This window comes from Phaenicophaeus curvirostris, chromosome Z (genome assembly GCF_032191515.1).
Source record: "Phaenicophaeus curvirostris isolate KB17595 chromosome Z, BPBGC_Pcur_1.0, whole genome shotgun sequence".
Lineage (NCBI taxonomy): Eukaryota > Metazoa > Chordata > Aves > Cuculiformes > Cuculidae > Phaenicophaeus > Phaenicophaeus curvirostris.
The window spans coordinates 66,155,388-66,175,104 of NC_091431.1; the positions used below are offsets into that span (position 1 = coordinate 66,155,388).

The following is a 19,717-nucleotide window of genomic DNA, read 5'->3' on the forward strand; positions in this document are numbered from 1 at the left end:
GCTCATGAGAGGGGGCTTCTGCACAGCAGTTTGGTGAAAAGCATGTAAATTGGGAACACTATTTAAATAGCACGGCCTCCTGCTGGGGTAGGAGGCCAGGAGGACCCTGGGGAGAGTGGGCAGCTCAGGTGCCTTGTCCTACTTATCTGTGCAGCCCTGTCCTCATGCCACCTCTGTTGGAGAAGACGCTGCTGCTTGCTCTTGCGGGACGCTGGCTGTGGCTTCCTCCTGTGGCAGCAGGGCTGAGGACGGGGCGCTGGTGCTTCCTGTGCTCCTTGCCTCCTCTTTTCTTGGTTAACCGGCACCTGGTGATGCTTACCCAGTGCTGCTTTCCTGCGTCTGCTTCTTCCTGCTGCTCTGCAGGGAGGCAGACCCTGGCTTTGCTTTCCAATCCTTCACCAGTGCAAGCCCAAGAGGTGGCTCCAGCTGGGGGCAACCAGGAGCCAGCTGCTTGCAGCCATCTGGAAGCAGGGGGAAAGGCCACTCTTCACCCCTGCAAGGCGCTCTCCAGGAATCTCCCCATGTCCTTCCTCAGCTCTGGCACAGGGTCCCTGATAGTTTGGGGCCGTCACCACCTGGCCAGCGCTGAGGGACGATCCATGCTGTCATCTCTGCTGTGGGTGGCTGGGGCAAGCAGGGTGTGGGATGTTGGGGTGAGTGTCCCAGTTCCCAGCAGCCCAAGTCTTCCCTGATAAAGCTGTTAATTGCAAATGCTAATTAAATGATGCAGGAGGGCTGCAAAACGTCATCTTTCTTCCCTGCCACCTGTGGGGCGTGGCTTCTGGTAGGGACAGCACCCATGAGAGCTCCAAGAGCCTCTGCCCTGGCACAGTGTAAACCTAGGAACCTGGGGGTGTCCCCCAAATCAACACCTGCAGCATCCAGGGACCTCGACTGCCCTCCGTGTCCCCCCAGCAGCCCCAGGAGAGCAGTTGGCACCGGGGAGTGGCTTTGGTCTCAGCCTGTAACCCTTTCCAGGGGACACCTCCCAGCCAAGACCCCTGGAAGCCGCAGGGCCAGGAGCCTTCCCACAGTGCCCCCTCTCCTGCCCAGGGCCCTTGCTGTGGGGACTGGGCACCCCTAAAGGCAAAGGGTGGAGGAAGTTGCTAGTGTCTTGTGCTTGCCCTGAATGGGGTGGGATTGGCAAGGGGGCAGCTGAGGGTGGTCCTTTCATTGTCATCACAGTTGGCATCTCCTTCCAACCCCCTCCAGAGCCATATCCTCTCCACCCCAGCCTTCCATCTGGGTCCTGGAGGGACAGTGTGACCTCAAAGCGGCCACAACCCAGTCTACGGTGGGTGTAGAACTGGGGATCCCCCAGCCAAGGCACTGGGCTTAGAGCCTGGTCCCTCACCCGAGGGACCGGGCCCTCCAGCAGCACCCCAAACCCCTCTGAGCCCAGCAGGCGCTCTTGCCAGCAGAGGGCAGGCGGCACCCATGCTCAGAGAGTCCCCGGTCCCCTCGGGGCCAGGCATCGGCATCCCTGACCCCAGGGCATCCCCTCCCCTTAGGCATCCCCTCATCTTGCGCATCACCCCTGCCATGAGTGTCCTGTCCCCGTGACTATCGCTGCCCCAAGGGCATCCCTTCACAGATATCTTCTGCCCTCCCAAAGTGGCACTCCCCAATAGGTGTTTCGGCTCCAATGATATTCCTTCCCCATGGCCATTTTCTGCCCCAAGGATACCATGGATGCCATTGTAGAATCATATAGAACGGTCTGGGTTGTAAGAGACCTTAAAGATCATCTTCTTCCAACTCATGGCAGGGACACCTCCTACTGGATCAGGCTGCTCCAAGCCCCCTCCAACCTGGCCTTGAACACCTCCAGGGATGGGGCAGCCACAACTTCTCTGGGCAACCTGTTCCAGGGTCTCCCCACCCTTACAGGGAAACATTACTTCCTAATATCTAATCTCAGTCTTCCCTCTCTGAGCTTGAAACCATCTCCCCTCATCCTATCCCTGCCCTCCCTGGTAAAGAGCCCCTCTCTGACTTTTGTGTAGACACTTTCAGCACTGGAAGCTGCTTTAAGGTCTCCCCAGAGCCTTTTCTTCTCCAGGCTGAACAACCTCGACTCTCCCAGCCTGTCCTCCTGTGGGAGGTGCTCCAGCTCTTGGATCACCTCTGGACTCGCTACCAACAGATTCTTCCTGTGCTGAGGACTCCGGAACCGAACGCAGGGCTCCAGGTGGGGTCTCACAAGAGCAGAACAGAAAGGGATAATCCCCTCCCTTGCCCTGCTGGCCACGCTTCTGATGCAGCCCAGGATACAGTTGGCTGTCTGCGCTGCAAGTGCACATTGCTGGCTCCTGCTGAGCTTTTCATCCACCAATACACCCAAGTCCTTCTCCTCAGGTCTGCTCTCGATCCATTCTCTCCCCAGCCTGTATTTGTGCTTGGGATTGCCCTGACCCAGCAGCAGGACCTCGTACTTGGCCCTGCTGAACTTCATGAATGGGTTGACCGCATCATCAGCTCGGTTTCACCAGCAAGCCTGCTGAGGGTGCGCTCAATCCAACTGTCCACGTTGCTGGAAAAGAAGTTAAACTGGTCCCAGTACAGATCCCTGACAAACACCACGTGCTCTTTGGCAGTGTTGTCACTCCGGTGGCCCGGACGCTGTGCCAGCTCTGTTCCCTCCCCCTGCCATCTCTGTTCAGCCCATTAGCTGCTCCCAACCCTGTGCCTGCTGTGGGTGTTTTGCAGGTTGATTTCATGGCCCTGTGCTCTCCCCTGGGAGGGAGCAGTGAACGACAGCCCCTGTTTGGGGTCTGGAGCCTCTGCCCAGTCCCCTCATGAGGCACAATGCCCATGGGTTTTTCCTTTCATCACCTGCCTTTCTGTGCTGTTCCCACTGGGAGTTTTGGGGCAAACTTTCCAGGCAATAGCGGGATTTTCCCTAGGTGCAGCTTGTACCACTGCCTCTTGCCCTGCCTACGTCTTTCCAGCCCCCCTGAGCAGCCAACAAGACCCCCTTTCTCCCCACTGGCCACCCTAGAGAAGGTGGCTCTCTGCAGCTTGGACAGATGTACTCTTCACCGGGTAAAAACCTGGCTGGATGGCTGAGCCCAGAGAGTTGTGATGAGAGGAGGTTGTTGGCAGTGACTGAACATGAGCCAGCAGTGGGCCAGGTGACCAAGAAGGCCAACAAGCATCCTGGCTTGGATCAGCCGTGGTGTGGCCAGCAGGATCAGAGGAGCGATTGTGCCCATCTATTTGATGGTGGTGAGGCTGCACCTCAAATCCTATGTTCAGTTTTGGGTCCCTCAGCACAAGAAGGACATTGAGGAGCTGGAGTGCACCCAGAGAAGGGCAACAAAGGGGCCAGCGCAGAATAGTTAGGGAGAGCGGCTGAGGGAACTGGGGCTGCTTAGCCTGGACAAGAGTAGGCTGAGAAGAGACCTTATCACTGTCTACAACTCCCTGAAAGGAGGTTAGCAGTGAGATGGTGGTCTCTTCCCCAAGTAACAAGAGGAAATAGCTTCAAGTTCATCAGGGGAGATGTAGACTGTATATTAGGAAATATTTCTTTACTGAAAGAGTGGTGAAGCACTCAAACAGGCTGGCTGGGGAATTGATGGAGTCTCCATCCCCGGAGGTGCTTAAAAAGAGTGTAGAAGTTGCACTTCAGGACACAGTTTAGTAGGCACCGTGGTGTTGGGCTTGATTATTTTAGAAATCTTTTCCAATCTCAGTGATTCCATGATCCTGTCCTTGGCCATCGCATCGTATTGCGCATGCCAGCCACGTCCTGGGAGCCCTGAGGAGATAGACAAACTTGCTCTCAACCACTCGCAATGTGGTCAGCACGACTAACTCAATTTTACGAGGGAGGCACCCATTCTCCATGACCAAGCAGGTCATGTGTTCCTTCTGTTTCCCCTCATTATCAGGCCCTGAAGGTCCCAGGCACCAAGTAGACAAACCAAACAGATTTTTTCCTCCCCTCCCTACCAGCCTCAAGGTTCCTGGGTGCCAGGCCAATTACTCCCTTCCTGACCAGCCTTGAAGGTCCCAGGCTCACAGCCAGCCCAGTGGTGGGAACGACGCCAGCACCGTGCTCCATCCCTGTCACACTGCCTGCATGAGCACAGCCGAACATTTCCCATTGCAACACACCTCAAGGAAGTATATTTTTTTAAAATACTTTATTTCTTTATTTTTTCTCTCAATACTGACATTACAAAAAAAACAAACAAACAAAAGGAAAAAAAAAACATTACAAAAACCCCACTATAAAACATTCAGGTCTCGTTGAAACCGAGAACAACAAAGCAGCTTGCACCTGCGCGCTGGCCTGTCTTCTCGCTCATGGTGTCCACCAGGTTTTCTTCAATGTCAAATGCCACAGGGACCAGCGGAGGGAACCGGTGGCATCCCCTCGCCAGCCAAACCAGGCTATTAATTAAGCAGCGGCTCGCGGCTCCCCTGGCCCCGTATGATACACTGTACAGCTGTACACCCAGCCCAAACAGACGCCCCGTGCTCGCCCCCCACCCAAAAAGGCCCCCCTGTTTCAAGTCAGTGCTTTCTCTTCAAAGAAAACGGATCCCCAGGGCAGGGGGAATATTTTGGCAGGGGTTTTCTCGGTGGTACTGTGGTGGAAGAGGAGCCGTACAAAGCCAGGTCGAACGCGCTTCCTGCTCTGTAGGAGCCCTTTCCCAGGAAAAAAAGGAACTGGCACGAGGCAGAGTGGGCCAAGATAGGTAAGAAATATAAAAATTCTCCTGATGGAAATCCAAAGGTTTTAAAAAAATACAGCATTTTGAAACGAAGCCACCAAGTGGACTGCCTCATGCGCCTCCCAGCTCCACCCTGACACCCAGAAACACCTCCTGAATGAATCGTCCCTGTAGAAAAATATATACACGTGCCTTTCTCTTCTTATTAAAAACCCTAAGGTTGAACTCAAACGCTAGTGAAACCCACGGCTCTGCTCACGCTTGGCTCTGCTTTTGCACCTAGACTTGTGCTACACGCATGCCCATGATGGGCTTGATGTCCATGTGGCTGAACTATCCCCCTCAAGAAAAGAAAGTCAGGGTGCACTATGCCAGGAACCCCAAAATGGGCAGAGAAAATCCCTTACGGAGTTTATCTAACGAGCTCTATATATATGTATTTAAAAAAAAAGGAACAAACCAAAAATAAAAACAAAGCAGCAATGCAAACTCAACACATCTGAACAAGAAAGCTCCACCCTGGGCTTTCCCCCCTCCTCCTGCTGGCTGAGGCTCTGCAGGCAGAAGGTGCAGTGCCAGGAAGGGGCAGGAAGCTGGATGGGACCATCCCCATGTGCTCCGCTGTTTGGCACAGCCGAGGCTTGGTATTAGGCTTGGCACAGGAGAGCGGACCGCGGTCAGACTCGGTACCGTGGTCCCAGGTGAGAAACAGTCCGGCTACAGGGAGGGCCACCGCGGGCAGGAGCGATTGGCACCGCGGTACAGCCAGGACCCCAAACAGCAGCAAGTATCAAAGAGGGGAAGAGAAAAACTAACAGCGGGGATGCCAGATCCTGCGGAGTCCTATTTACACTGTGCCAGACCCCGACAAGTCCAGCCTCTGGTGGGAAAAGTGGCCTGAAAAGCTTGTGACAAAAAAACCCCACAACATGATGCGCCTCCTTGGGCAAAGACCCCACGCTGCTCGCTTGTGAGAAGTGGAAAAGCTGGACCTCTAGGGAGAAAAGAAAACATGTGGCCTCTGGGAGAGCTGCAATGGGCAGGAGCCTCCCCGCTGCTGGAGTAGAAAACAGGCCAAGAGGTATGGATGGGTAAAGGGATGGGTGTGGGGTGGGGTGGGTGTTTTTCTGGGGGAAGGAAAGTGGTGTGAGGGTTGTGGGTTTTTTTTTTTTTGCATTTGAAAGTGCTGTGGCACCTCTGCTCCGTACGGGCTGGGTGCTGCGGCACCTGCATTTGGAGTATTGCTGCTTGGAGGAGAGTCCCTGGCCTCTAGGAGCACGGGAGGTGCTGCTTGAGGATCTGTCTTGTCTGGGGAGCTATTCTGTCAGGGAAGCGGATTTTGAACTCCACGATCAAGTCTCCTCGCTGGCTGGGGGCCTTGGGGAAGGGCAGCCCCTCCCCGCGCAGTCTCTTCACTGTACCCGGCTTAATGATGTCGTTGCAGGGCAGTGGGATCACTCGCCCATCGATGGTGGGAATGTTCACGGTGCAGCCGCACAAGGCCTGGGGGAAAAAGAGGAGACACTCTATCAGACAAGGCTGACACCTCAAAGCAACCTGATGGCTGCACCCCGCCCTCCCACTGCCTGATTTCTGGGCTAAAATGCCCAGCTCTGTTGGGATGATGCCCAAGAGCACCAGCTGATGCTCCCCAGTGCAAGCATGGGTCTCTGCTGGTGCCAGCCCAGCCTAACCACCATGGACTGGGCTGCAGAAGCTGTGCAGGAGAAGAGGGGGCCCCAGGTGAGGGATGCCACAGCATCACGAAGGGAGAGACTCCCCCTCCCTATCTCCTGGGCTCCCCATGAGGCACCACCATCAAGCACCCAGACACTCACAGCAACAGGACAGGCTAAATTTAGCTCCTTCCCAGCCCCACTGTCCAGCTTTGGGCAGCCAAAAACCTAGCTGAGATCATCGGATGCCACCACAGTTCATCAGCTGTCACCCTCTGGAGCGCGGCAGCTCTGCCCGGCACTGAGAGTTATCTATAGCACAGCCCGAGCCTCGTCCCACTAACAACTCCCCCCAAAAGGTTATGCCAAAGTGGGATGGTGGTGTGGCCTCGGCACAGCACAATCCAAGATTTCCTGGAAGCCGCAGTCCTGGAGGTGCTGGTCCCTGTCACTGGTCCCTGTTGCAAAGCCAGGAGCCGGTTTTGTGGGAGCCACCTCAATGTATCCCAGCCCCCCTGCAGCAGCCAGGGTGGTGGGCGCCCAGCAACCGCAAGCCAGCCTGCATTAACGAGCCACGTGACACGGGAATGCAGCAAGAAAATCCTTGTGTCCTTAAATAACTCAGACAGCTCTGGCATACACGTGGGCAGGATCGTCTTCAGGCTTTCAGCAAGGGTTGAGGGAGAGGACTGCGGAGCGATGCTTCTGGAAATGGAGTGGGGGGTTGCCAGGGCTGGAGACACTTCCCAGCATGGAGCTGGCACAGGCTTGCCCTTCCGAGCTGGGTCCTGGGGGTCCCAGCCCTCCTGTCCCACAAAAAACACCCTGTAAAGAGGGGGGAGTAGGATGCAATTCGCTGTTTCTGGGATCGACTGCAGGATGTTCTATATCCCCCTCCCCAGGGAAAGCCTCTTGTGGGAAAGCAGCAACCAGCACAAGAAGAAACACCTCTTCTTCTCATACCAGCCACTGGCTCAGGGCTGATTTTGTGGCTTCTGTGGCTGAGCCAGGGCTTTGCACCAGGGTGATACTGGCAGGATTCAGGGGGCTCCGATGAGCAGAGAACAGGAGAGCTGGAGCCAGCTCCTTACACAGCTCCTCTGCATGAGGTCTCCTCCAGGGAAGGGTCTCCTCCAAAGATGAGCTTTTCTGGTTGCAGGAGCGTGCCCGTTGTCAGCTCCGTGCTGGGAGCAGCTGCTTGGCTGGAGCTCCAGCCGATTGGAGGGAAGCAAAGGACCCATCAATGCACTTCGGGTCTGGGATTGCCCAAGGATGCCGAAGCCCTCCTGCCCACTGGTACCCATCGCCATGCGCTGTGGAGGGCTGCATAGATCCACAAGCTCCAGACAAAGGACATCTCCAGCCACAAAATGGGAAGGAGAACAGGAAATCCCTATGGGAGTATGTGGATGGGGCAAGCAGATGGATGCGAGCAGGAGCGAGTGTTAGCAGTGAAGGCAGATGGGATCTTAATGTTTCCTTCTTAGGGCCAAGAAGCAAGATGCCGAGACAATTGCTCCTTCTCCCTATCTCCCTGTTTTTCATTCCTCTTGCTCAACTCTGCTGGCATTTGGGAAAACAGTTGCTGAAGTAACACCAGTAACTGGGGGAGCAGCCTGACATCCTAGAGAGAGGCTTGGCTTTCCTCTAGATCAAACCGCCCCGGGTTTGATAGCTGAGCGCTGTGCTGCGAGAGCAGAGCTTTATCTAGGTCAGTGCTCAGTCCTCCTCCGCTCGCAGCGAAGCTGCGGGAGAGAATGTTGGTACCGGTCACCTCTCAGCCAGGTGTTGACGTGCAGATGCTTCGAGGAAGGTGATGCCAGGTAAAGGATACAAAAGCCTGCTGAGGGCAGGCGCTAGGCAGGCAGCTGGGCCAGCACAAGCCCTTGCCAGGACACACTGCCTGAAGATCTCCCTCCCAGGAGAGGCAGTTGCTGGTGGAAATGGTGTCGCTTCTCCCTCTCTTGGTTTCCCATTGTGACGTGTTGCTGTAATTTTAGTAAGGGACGTTTCCCTGCAGCCCACAGTCCCTGGGGAAGCCCTCTTACACCTTTGGAGTAAGGAGCTGCAGGAGCTGGGTGGCAAATGCCCTGTGCTGCCCTGGCTGGGGCCACATGGCATCCAGTAAGGCTGGGACACGAAGAGTGGGAGGGCATTGCCTCCCTGGATTGCTCTCCAGTGGTTTCTGTGGGATGAACGAGGAGGAGGATGCTCTCCAGAGCACAAGGTGTCTTGCTCCTTGTGGCAGCAGGATGCTGGTGAGCCATCTCTAGCACAGCACTGCCTGCGAGCTCTGCCTACTGGCGCTGTGCTGCTCTCACAGCAACACAAAAGATTAAAGCTTATACTAAAAAAGACAGCCTCGCAAGGAGAAAGGTGCAAGGAGAGCACCCAAGGCTACAGCCACAGGCTCAGGTGATGAGGAGGTTGTATCCATCACGTACTGAGGTGGTGGCAGACAGAGCTAGGGAGATACTGGCACCTGCTCATGTTCCAGAGCATGTAAGGTACTTCTCATGGAAGACAAAAGCAGCAGAATACCACTCTGCTCTGGAAAGCAGCATATTGGGGATGGCAGCTAGGCAGGTAGCTCCCCGAGGATGGCCAGCGTGCTGGGTTTGCAGTGGGGAAGGACAAAGACCAGACAGTCCAGCTCAAAGAGACAAGGAATTTGCACAGCCAAGCACTTTCCCACGTTGTGACTACATCATGTAAACCAGAGGCCAGGACACACGCCTGGATCACAGACATCATGCGCACCCAGCACTTCTGGTGCAATATCATGCAGGGCCAGAGCAGGTTTATCAACAGGGTTTTTTTGTGCTGCTAAAAGGGCAACACCAAGCAAGAGCTCCTCCAGCTTGAGCAGCGCGTGAGCCTGGGCTGATGTGGTCTGGAAATCAGCACAGCAAGCTTAGGGTTAATTTTACAGATAGAGGAATGCACAGAAGAAAACATCTGAGATATGGCATGCGTGGCTCCATAAATAAGGCAGCCTCTTCTGAGTATTTCTGGAGCAGCCAGGGCAGCCAGCCACAGCAGGAATAAACCTCTTCACTTTGCACTGTGAAGGAAATTCAACTCCTGAGTCTGCAGGTTAACTTGAGCTGAGTTTGCTCCAGGAGCACCCAGCTCTGCCTGATCCACGTGGCTGCCTCTTGCTCCCAGTACACCTGGTTGAAGCCCCAGCTGGGATGCGGAGCCATTGCAAAGCTCTCCCAACTTGCTGGCACAGTAATGAGCTCACATTTCCCTACCTCAGGTCTGGCTCATTGAGCTTATTTCTATTAAATGCATTTAAGAACATAAATCTGTCTTCAGAAAAGGAAAAAAAAAGTCAGCTCATTAAGAAGACAGACACTGTCTACAGTCTGAAAGGAACAGCAAATGGCAGCTGCCAAAATCATCAATGTTAAATGCAGCTGCCAGCTGGGATTTATTAAAAGGTAGTTACACAGCAGCAGTAGCGAACAGCACATCTTGTACTGGTGTAATCTCCCCTTCCTCTCCCACCTTTGTGCAGCTTCTGATGCATCCAGCCCTGCTATGACCTCCAGGATTGCCAGCCTGTAAGTGCTTGAATATTTCATTTACTTGGTTCTTTATATAGGAAAGCCAGAACTATGGAACAGAGCAACAGCATTGCTCTGGGAGGGCAAGGTACCACCTTTCTCTGTGTGACCCTGCTTTCTGTCTGTGGGGACAGGCACCTGGCACTATGCCAGATGGTAATTAAGCCACAGCAGGCTCAACTATGAGAGCAAAGCTCATGCTAACCAACCTGAGTTCTCCCTTGTGCCTACAGAGGATCTGGGCCCCCTTTCACGTGTGAATATGCTGAAGTAGAAGGACAAGATATATATGGGGAAGGGAGAAGATGGGTAAATATCACCTGTATTGCCTCAAGAAACAAGGTGTGTCTCACAGGGATCACAGCACCCATGTCCTACACCAGCACAGAGGTTGAGTGCCTCCAAAACCAAGCACAAACTGGCCTCTGTGCTCCTTTCTGCAGAGACCTTTGCCTGTGTCTCTCGTGACCTACCTGGTCCTTCCTCATTGGTGCAGGACAAGGACTGACTCTCGTCTTGATCCCATGTGCCATGACCCAGTGCCACCAACCACCCTACGGGATTTCCCACTCATACCCACCTCTTTAAGACTGATGTTTGCTGTGTAGATGACATTCGTTCCATCCCTCTTGAAGTGTGAGTGAGGCTTGTCCTTGAGAATGAAGACGATGTCGGCAGGGATGTTGTCCGGCGTGGCGTCCCCTTCTTTGGGGAATGTGATTTTGGTTCCCTCCTTCCAACCCCGTTTGATGACAATGTTTAGGATCTTGTCCTCAGTCCGCATGGTCCGGCCATCAGCGTTGAGCCTTCGACGTGTGATCTTCATCCTCTTGGTGGAGCCGTGGTAGATTTCTTCCAGGGACACCTTGAGTTCATGGATGACAGGTGGGTCTTGGACCTTTCTCCGTGTGTGCAGGGACTCTTGGTGCCGCCGGTGAACCCCGTTGATGCCGTTGAAGCCAAAACGGCCAAAGGCACTGAAAGGGTCGTCATCGTCATCGATATCCATGTCTTCTTGGTCAAAGCCATTGAACATCCGGGAGCGGCTGCTGGCGAAGAAGATGTCAAAAGGGTTGGAGCCTCCAAAGAAGGATGCAAAGGTAGCGTGGGGGTCTCCATGGAAGGTGTAGTGGAAAGTGTTCCCTGAGCCACCTGAAGATCCACCTCCAGTTTTGAGACCTGGAAGAGAAGGGGGAAGACAAGACATGAACGCTCCCTGCCAGCAAATGCCGTGCCAGGACCACACTTCCCAGGTGGGAGCGTGGTCTCTGCTGGCTCCAAGCAACCCTTCCAGCATCTACCGGGGATGCAGGTCACCCTCTCCAGCCCAGCCATCTGTGGAAAGCGTGGGCCTGGAAGGCACCACCTCATGACACACAGTCCTGCCCCTACACCAAACTAGCTCAAAATCCATTCTGGTTTTGTCCTTGCTGTCCCTACTGAAGTGCTTTTGTGGTTCTCTCCACCCACTTCACTGATGAGCCCATCTCCATTGATCCCCATGAGCACCATCCTGCAGATGAGATCAGGCTTCGAGCTCAGCAAGCGACTGTGACCCTCAGTGGCAGAGAAGGTGGAGGTCAGCAGACCCCTGGGTTGACACACAGCTCCCTGCACACAGGCTGTACAAAATGCCAGGTAAGCTAAAGGTTTGGACCTTTTGGCAACCATTCCCAAGGGAAACTCCTCTGCCAGGTCCCAGGCTGAGCCTTATGTCACTGCTACCTCCCTAAAGTTCTGAGCAGCCAAGACCCACAACAAGTGGCCCCCCAAAGAGGTCACATGTGCTCTGCAAGGTTATTTTTGACTACGAGGGGTGGGAAGGGTTAAGGCAAGCCTAGCTCAAGGACTATTTTGAGGCCATGCTGGTGACAGTGAAGGGCTATTTCTGAAGGGCTGTCCCTCGTGCCAGCCCCCTGCAGCAGGATAGGAGGGAGACAAGCACAAAGAGAGCATGTGTGGGGGTCTCTTCTGATGGAGGAAGTTAATATTTTGTGTGGGCTGGGGGTGGGATTTTCGCTTCACCTCGGTACCCCAGTGGGTGGGACCTAGAAGCCCCTCAAAATGCTGATCCCCAAGATATGCCCCTCCAAAAAAAGGCACCTGGTGGGATTTGAAAGGTGTAGGGGGTCACAGACCATGACAGGTCCAATGCCAAGAGGGTTTGGCTTTGCTGGTGCTCCCTGTCCCACTGTGAGGAGGGGGCTGCTCTACCCTCCCTCCTTAACTCACTCTTTTTTTAGCTGCCTTTGGTGACATGACCTTGCCAGATTCACACTAAGCCCCCATCCTTAACAGTCTGTACAGCCAGGAGGTTTCACCTTTAATCCCATGATGCCAACCTGAATTGGGGTCTGATTTCAGCATCACCTCCAGGAAAGACTGGATTCCTCCTTGAGAAAGCCTCTCCTCACTTTACAAGGTGGCAAACCACTGCGCCTGGTGCATCCATCATAGCCCTTACGCAACTAACAGGTCAAGAAGTAACCCACTGCTGGTTAATATTGTCAGTGACTTGTTAGGGGATGCACCTGCCCGCTGGCCCCACGAGGAGGGCTGCCTCTTCCACCCAGCAGACTTCTCCTGCCAGACCTGCTCTTTTAAGCACCCAAGCCCTGGGCTGATTAATGCTGATGCTATTTGGTGCTCTCCTCGAATGGGGTTGCGCGCTACCATCTTCGACTAATAAGGCTGCCTGCGGTGGAGCAGCTCTCCTCCTCCTCCTCCATGCCAACCACGAGACAACAGCAGCCGCTTGGTTTCAAAACAAGGACCTATGACTTAAATTGGGAAAAGCTTTGAATCCTGTAGGTCAGCCTGTACTGGGAAGGACAGTGGGACCAGTGCCCAAACACGGGTGGGAATGTGGGCAAAAGCAATACTTCTTCGGTGAGAAATCTAGCTTAATTAAAAGGTTGCTAATGAATTACCACAGGTATGACCCTAGCAGAGCTGCCTGGGGAGGAGCGGGTCGAGAGGGGGCTTTGGACATTAGCAGAGCCTTTGCCCTCCCCAGTTTTGCAGCTACCAGCCCTGTTTCAGGGTTAGGCATGAACCACGGGGTCAGCTCTGTGTGAAAATACTCCTTCACCTATAGGCACCCATTTTGACACAGCACCCCAACCTCCATGCAGGTTATGCTCATCCCCTCACCTTCCTCCCCATACTGGTCATAAACGGCTCGTTTCTTGGGGTCGCTCAGGACATCGTAAGCCTCTGCAATCTCCTTGAACTTCTCCTCGGCGTTGGGGTCTTTATTCTTATCGGGGTGATACTTCAGGGCCATTTTCCGATAGGCTTTCTTGATTTCATCCTCGTTGGCACTGGACTGGATACCCAAAATCTTGTAATAGTCCTTCCCCATGACGGCGACGCTGCCGGGAGCTGAGTACTTATTCCTGAAAGCAGAAAGACAACCCTCTGTAAGGTGAATATCCAACTGGGGCAGCTGGGGACAGGACTGGCACGCACTTATCGCGGAGCTGATGCTCCCCGCGTCCCACTGGCCAGCAGCACCAGAGCCTCCTCAAGTCCACGCTTCCCACCGGAGGTCAGAGCCCTGGCACCAGGGTGTTCCCCAGCTCCAGTCTTATATCCCCAAGCCCCACGGCAGGGATGGGGAGACGCATCTCTGAGGCTGACAGGGAGAAGGAGAGTCTGAGCCGGGGCATGGCTTTGTTATAAAGGCCACGCCACTGCTAACGTCAGGCCAGGACTGCGCTCCCGTCCTGTGCCCCCGCCGCTGCGCCAGGAGGGCTGAGCCATATCTAAATGTAGCCATCAGCCCATGCCTGTCCACCCCCTTCTGGCTCTCTCCCAGCCAGGGACCTGGGACGGGAGTTGGGGGTGATGACAGCAGGTTTCTGGAGGCTGAAAGCAGCGGCAGGGACCTGCTGCCACCTTCACCTTAAAGGAACTTCAAACATTTTGTTCCTGAAAGCAATTGGCATTCAGCTGGAGATAAGCGCCTCCGGCGTGTCAGAGCGGTAATTTGTATTTAACGCAGAGAGAACGAAACCGTTAGACAGAAACATCTTGTGATGGTGGGAGGGCTTTTTTTATTTCTTTTTGTTTTAAGAAAAAAAACCCCACTTTCTACCCTGACTTGCACTCCCGAGAGCCTTCAACTATGTCTTACAGAAAGCCAGAAGCCCGGGGCGCACTCCCTCCACCGTGCGGGGGCTGAGGCCAGGGCCATGCCTATACTAAGGCATGGAAAACTTGACAGCCATAACCCAAGGGAGGAAAAGGATGAGCAATTAATTCACCCCCCAGTCACGCTGCTGGAGTGGCAGAGACCCAAGGAGTAAGCGGAGCAGCTAGGAGGGCAGCTTCTCAGGGCAGAGTCTAAGCAAGCCCCACGCTCCTCCAAGGATGCTCCCCGCTGCTCCTCAACCTTTGTTCATTCAACAGCCAACTCCCACGCCTGCTGAGCTCAGCCTGTCCCCCTGCCTCCCACAGCGCAGCTCCCTGCTTGCTCCTGCCATGCTCTTCTTCAGGTGCTGCCCCAGCAGACCTGCTGCTCTCTGTTAACCACTCCTGTCCTGCTCCAAATGCCCCTGGGCAGCCCCAGCTCACTGTGACCCTTCAACAGATGGATTTCTGCACGGGGCATGAGCCTTGGACCTTCCCTGCTCCATCACACAAGTCATCCCATGTCCCTAGAAGCTTTATCCACAAGCTTCCAGTAGAGGTCACAGAGGGAAACCCCCAACCCCAGCATCTCAGATGAGGGTGTCTGAGCACCCCCAGGGTGCACATCCACAGCGCTGCACTGAGCCCCGGGGCTTTCATTCCAAGCATCCAAGGCTTGCCTTGGGTCACACCTTGGGCAATAATGCCTCCGAGGCTGGGGAGCTGCTACGGGGGCTTGGAAATCAGCCACCTTGATCCAAACCACCAAATTCTTCTCTTTTCTGCCCCAGTCACAGAGCATCCCCTTTGATGTGGGGCTCAGGCACCCAAGCCATGGATACAATGAGAGAAGGTGGGGGCACCCATGGGCACGTGAGGAAGCCTGTTGGGGCACAGAAAGGATGGGAGAAGGTCCCCGGGGGTGTAAAGAGCATCTGGCAGCCTCTCCTGCGGCAGCTCCTGGATGCCAGCACGTTTCTGTACCGGCTCCTGTGTGCAGAGATGCTGCCGGCAGCCAGCCCACGCAGGCGCTGGGGGATGCTCTGCCCCTGCCTCCGCCTCCCCATCTGCCCTCCCAGTGGGGCTGGGGGCTGCAGGAGACCCTGGGGTGAGCAGTGGTGAGGGGGTCTGAGCGATAACCCCCCAGCCCTCCCACCAAAGGTCATCACAGCAGCTTCCAGCATGGGGCAGGGGCTCCCTGTGACCAGCACCAGTACCTGGACCAGGATTTGGCCCCTGTCTGCATGATGCCAACCCTCCTGCCAGGAGAGCGAGCTGGGCAGCGCTGAAGACCAACCTATCACACCCCGGCTCGAGAGACACGCAGATGGCAAACCTTCAGTTGTGTCCCCTCCTCGGGGGACCACAGAACCCGATTCCGACCCCGCGCAGCTCAATCTGACAGCATCACCACGACCCCCACGCAGCTCAATCTGACAGCATCACCACGACCCCCATCATCCAGCCAAAACCCCACAGCGCATCTCAAGAAAATACATCTCCTCCCCGCAAAACGCTGCTGCCCTCTGCAAGATCTCTGGTCTTTGACCCGCCGAGGGGTCTCTGGCCAGGGTGGGGATGCCTGGCAGGGATGAAGTTGTGGTCAGGGACCCCTTCATCTGGTTGGGATGAGGGAGGGGGTAGATTTCTGTACCGAAACGCATCCCCGTGCCGCGGCGTTTACCGTGCGAGTGAGGACCAGCTGCCAGTGGGTGACCCGGTGGGTTAAGGCACGCTCCGGAGGCGACACTCACACGACACTCACATGCGAGATGATGGTAAAACACGACTCTGTCCCCGCAGAGCCTCCTTCCCTCCTCCCTCCCTCCCTCCTTCCCTCCCACCTCCGGGGATCAGCTGCGAGCCTTGCCACCGCTCCTCTCCCCCTTCTGCTCAGTCATCCTCTCCTGCCTTCCCACTTAACCCCCTCGGGAGCGGGGAAGGGGGTGGAAGGCGACACAGGGCGAGTTTCAGGCAGGCAAAGACATTCCCGCATCACCCTCCCAACCCCAACGTTTTTTCTGGACAAGCCACCGCTACCCAGCTTTGCAGAAAACCACAAGCATCCCCTCTCCCCGCCGAGCCACCCCAGCCTCCATCCCCCTCTTCCAAACACGCCAGGGAAAATAAATAAAAAATTAAATCTTTGTTCCGGCCCCGCACATGACATCAACCTCTGGATGCGCACGCCAGCTGAATAGCGATCGTTTGACATAATCCCTCTGCTAGGCAGTCATCTAAGGGAACAAACCCACCCCGGCAGCTGCACCGGGGAGATATTTTTCCATCTCAGGGTGTGAGGTCACCGCGGGACGCCGGGGACGGACCCCGACGGTTTAACGAGGACACGAGTTCGAGAGGTGGAAAGCCACTTACCGAAACTTTACGAACACGTTCAGAGTCCAAGCTGTCAGCTTGAGAGGCTCTAGCTTAATTTTAAACATCGCGGCCGTCCGCAGGCGCCGGCAGGTGCTGTGTGCCCGGGCGGGGGGCACCGGAGGGGGGCAGGGGGATGCAGGGAGAAAGCCGCCGGCTCGTGCTGGGGATGCCACCGCCGCCAAGGGATGCTCGGGTGGCAAACCTCCTCTCCGGCTCATCCGGCACACTCGAAGGGCAGCTCCTCACCAGCCAGGTGGCCACAACAGGCTCTTGACCTCCGACCTCCGCTCCCGGGACAGCTGGCGGTGGGCGAGCAGGTGTAGAAGCGGTGGTGCTGCCGGGGAGCTGCCCTGCTTTGTGCGCTTCCCAGCCACCCCGTGGGGAGACCCTTCTATGGAGTCGCTCGCTGAGCTGTAATTTTCCTTTTTAATTGGTTTCCCCCGACGCTTTCTCACTAAGCCGCCGGATTAAGACACTTCTGCCGTCAGCTCCAGCATCCTCCCTCCCTGCTGCTGCCGCAAGGCTCCCGGCCGCCCCGTCACCACCACGTCCCCCGCGCAGACCCTCTGCCAAAGAGCAGGGAGCGCAGCCAGGAGCCCCCGGCGTCCCCACAAACGGCTCTGCTGACGCCCAGGGCTCTGCAACCCACCAGGCGAATCGGGGAGGGAGGAAAGTAGGGCGGTGGGGATTTGGGGAAAAAGTCACGTTAAGCCAATTTGCACCTCCCCGGCTTTCCTTTCTGCATGCACGGGGGGTCCCTGCATCCGCCCCTTCCAGGACCCCAGCAGAACGGGGTCCGACCAATACGCTCCCATCCAGGGACCAGAGCTCCCGTGTCGCAGCGGGGCACCGGGACGGTTCCTCCTCCCTGCCTGGTGGCACAAAACCTACTTCTGAGAAGTCACCTTCAGGCGCGCCAAGGAAATCCAATGCCACCACGTCTCCCTGGTCCACCACTCGCGAGCAGCGGAAAGCATCCTCTCCGGATACCCCACACTGATGCATCCCACCTGGGAAGGCTGCATCCCAAGGGACTGGTGGTCCGATGGGTCGAAGCATCCTTTCTGGATGCCCCACACTGAAAGGGGGCTCCTGCATCCCACCCGGGCAGGCTGCATCCCAAGGGACTGGGAGTCCGCTGGGTCAACGCATCCTCTCCGGATGCCCCACGCCGAAACGGGGCTCCTGCAAACCACCCGGGCATCCCAAGCGTCTGGGTCTCTGGTGTCTCGGTGGGCACCGAGCGCCAGGCTGGATGAGCCGGAGTGGGGTGCGTACCTCTCGGCGCGGCTCCAGAAGAGCAGGATGGCTGGCATGGCAGCGTTATCCCGGGTTCGGTTGGGATGCCGGAGGGGATCTCGGTCCGCCGGGGCAAAGCAGAGACACCCGTGCCCGTGTCGGCTGGCAGCCGCAGGCAACCAGGCAGTAATGTCATGACTACCCGCAATGAATCATCCCCTCCCCGAGCCCCCACACGCACCGCCCGCCTCCCCCTCCCCACCGCAGCCCCACTGGGGTGCTGCCACCTGCGTGGGGAGGGGGTGAACCCTCCCCTCGCTGCCTTCCCACACGCCCCTGCGGCGTGGGGACAGGCAGGACCCCCTCCGTGTCTCCCCATGGAAGGTCCCACATTTCCGTGCCCACGGGGTGATGCCACTGCGTGGGGGCAAGGTCAAGTGTCCCCCCCTTCCCCACTTGCTGCCTGTCTTGTGGGGTCCTCCACTGGCGTGGAGATGGGCTCAGCCCCCTCCCCAGCATCTGTCCATGGAGGGTCTCCTCTTTCCAGACCCACTGGGGGGCTCACAGTGGTGAGGGAATGGGGTCAAACCCCCCTTGCTGCCTCCCCACGCAGGGTTCCCTTTCCCCACTGCGGAGCTCATAGAGGTGTGGGGACACACTCAGACCCCCCCCCAACATCTCTCCATGTAGGGTCCCCCATTTCCAGCCCTCTCAGGTGCCGGTTCCTGGTAAGGACGGGGTCAAGCCCACTACCCAGCTTCTCCTCAGGTGGGGTACCTCCTTTCCAGCCCCACTGGAGTGCTCTCAGGGCTGTGTGGACACGCTTAGCCCCCTCCCCAACATCTCCCCATGTAGGGTGCCCACTTCCCGCCCCACTGGGGTGCTCACAGGGGTGAGGGAGCACACTCAGCCCCCACCCCAATATCCGTCTTGATAGGGTTCCCCATTTCCAGCCCCACCGGGGTGCTCACACTGGTATGGAGATGCACTCAGACCCCTCCCCAACACCTCTCCATGCTGCTCCCCCCATTTCCAGCACTACTGAGTGCTCACAGGAGTGTGGAAATACGGTCAAGCCCCCTCCTCCTTGTTACCTCCCACATGGGGTCCCCCTTTGCAGCCCCACTGGGGCGCTCACACTGGTTTGGGGACACACTCAGCCCCCCCCAAACATCTCTCCATGTAGGGTCCCCCATTTCCAGCCTCCTTGGGTGTTGGTTCCTGGTAAGGATGGGATCAAATCCACCACTCAGCATCTCCCCCGGTGGGGTCTCCTCTTTCCAGCCCCATTGGGGTGCTTATAGAGGTGTGGGGACACACTCTGCCCCTCTCCCAACATCTCCTCATGTAGGGTCCCCCATTTCCAGCCCTATTAAGGTGCTCACAGGGGTAAGGGGGCACGCTCAGCCCCCTACCCCAACACCTCCCCACACAGGGTCCCCCATTTCTAGCCCTATTTGGGTGCTGTTTCCTGGGTGGGGAGGGGGTCAAGACCCCCTCCCTGCACCCCCTGTGACCCGGGGTGTGTGTGTGGGGGGTTACCCTGCCCCCCCCATTTAGAGGTGCCCCATTTAGGGTCTGGGCGACCTCCTCACCCCTCCAGCACCACTACACCCACTGCCCGACCCCTAAGTGGGGGCGGGGAAGGGGAAGAAAGCGAGTTAACTCTTTCCTCCCCGCTCTCCTGAAGCACGCTGTCACCTCGAATGAGGACAGGGGTTAACCCTTTCCTCGCTGGCTCCTCCAGCCCCATCACTGTTACCTCGGGGCGGGGTGGTGGGGGGTTACCTATGTCCTCACCAGCCGGTTCAGCCCCACTGGTGCCCCCAGCACGGGTGTGTATGTGCATTTAACCCCTTCCTGGCCACACATCACAGCTCCAACAGGGTACATTATTCCCTCCAAAGTAGGGAGAGGAGAGAGGGATTAACCCTCTCCGCCCTCTCCAGCCCCACGGGGATGCTCTGGAGTTACACCCAGAGGAGGGGGTTAACCCGGGGGTTTCTCACAGCCCCACTTGCATGCAGCGTCA

General features: G+C 56.6%; 2 protein-coding genes across 6 annotated transcripts in view; one reads left to right on the forward strand and one right to left on the reverse strand.

Moving 5' to 3' along the window:
- PIGO (phosphatidylinositol glycan anchor biosynthesis class O) overlaps positions 1-19,717 on the forward strand; it is a 389,616-nt gene that overhangs the window by 62,102 nt on the left and 307,797 nt on the right. The gene's annotated exons all lie outside the window — the stretch shown is intronic.
- DNAJB5 (DnaJ heat shock protein family (Hsp40) member B5) lies at positions 5,142-17,899 on the reverse strand. Of its 4 annotated transcripts, none has more exons than XM_069880937.1 (4): positions 17,725-17,899; positions 13,087-13,331; positions 10,514-11,112; positions 5,142-6,188 (listed from the first exon to the last, which is right to left on the reverse strand). In XM_069880937.1, the coding sequence occupies exons 1-4, from the start codon at positions 17,760-17,762 to the stop codon at positions 5,955-5,957; spliced, it is 1,116 nt and encodes a 371-aa protein (XP_069737038.1). In that variant the 5' UTR covers positions 17,763-17,899; the 3' UTR covers positions 5,142-5,954. The 4 variants fall into 4 exon arrangements, with proteins under 4 accessions (XP_069737038.1, XP_069737037.1, XP_069737040.1 ...); XM_069880936.1 differs by lacking the exon at positions 17,725-17,899 and adding an exon at positions 16,444-17,169; XM_069880939.1 differs by lacking the exon at positions 17,725-17,899 and adding an exon at positions 15,752-15,877.

What these genes read in the sequence shown, in the direction of transcription:
- DNAJB5 (XM_069880936.1), bottom strand. Translation starts at nt 16,664, where the DNA reads ATGAGCCGGAGAGGAGGTTTGCCACCCGAGCATCCCTTGGCGGCGGTG. An exon ending in AACGTGTTCGTAAAGTTTCG is followed by an intron (nt 13,332 to 16,443) that starts GTAAGTGGCTTT and finishes TTCTGCTTTCAG; the next exon opens with GAATAAGTACTCAGCTCCCG. An exon ending in TGACCAGTATGGGGAGGAAG is followed by an intron (nt 11,113 to 13,086) that starts GTGAGGGGATGA and finishes CTTCTCTTCCAG; the next exon opens with GTCTCAAAACTGGAGGTGGA.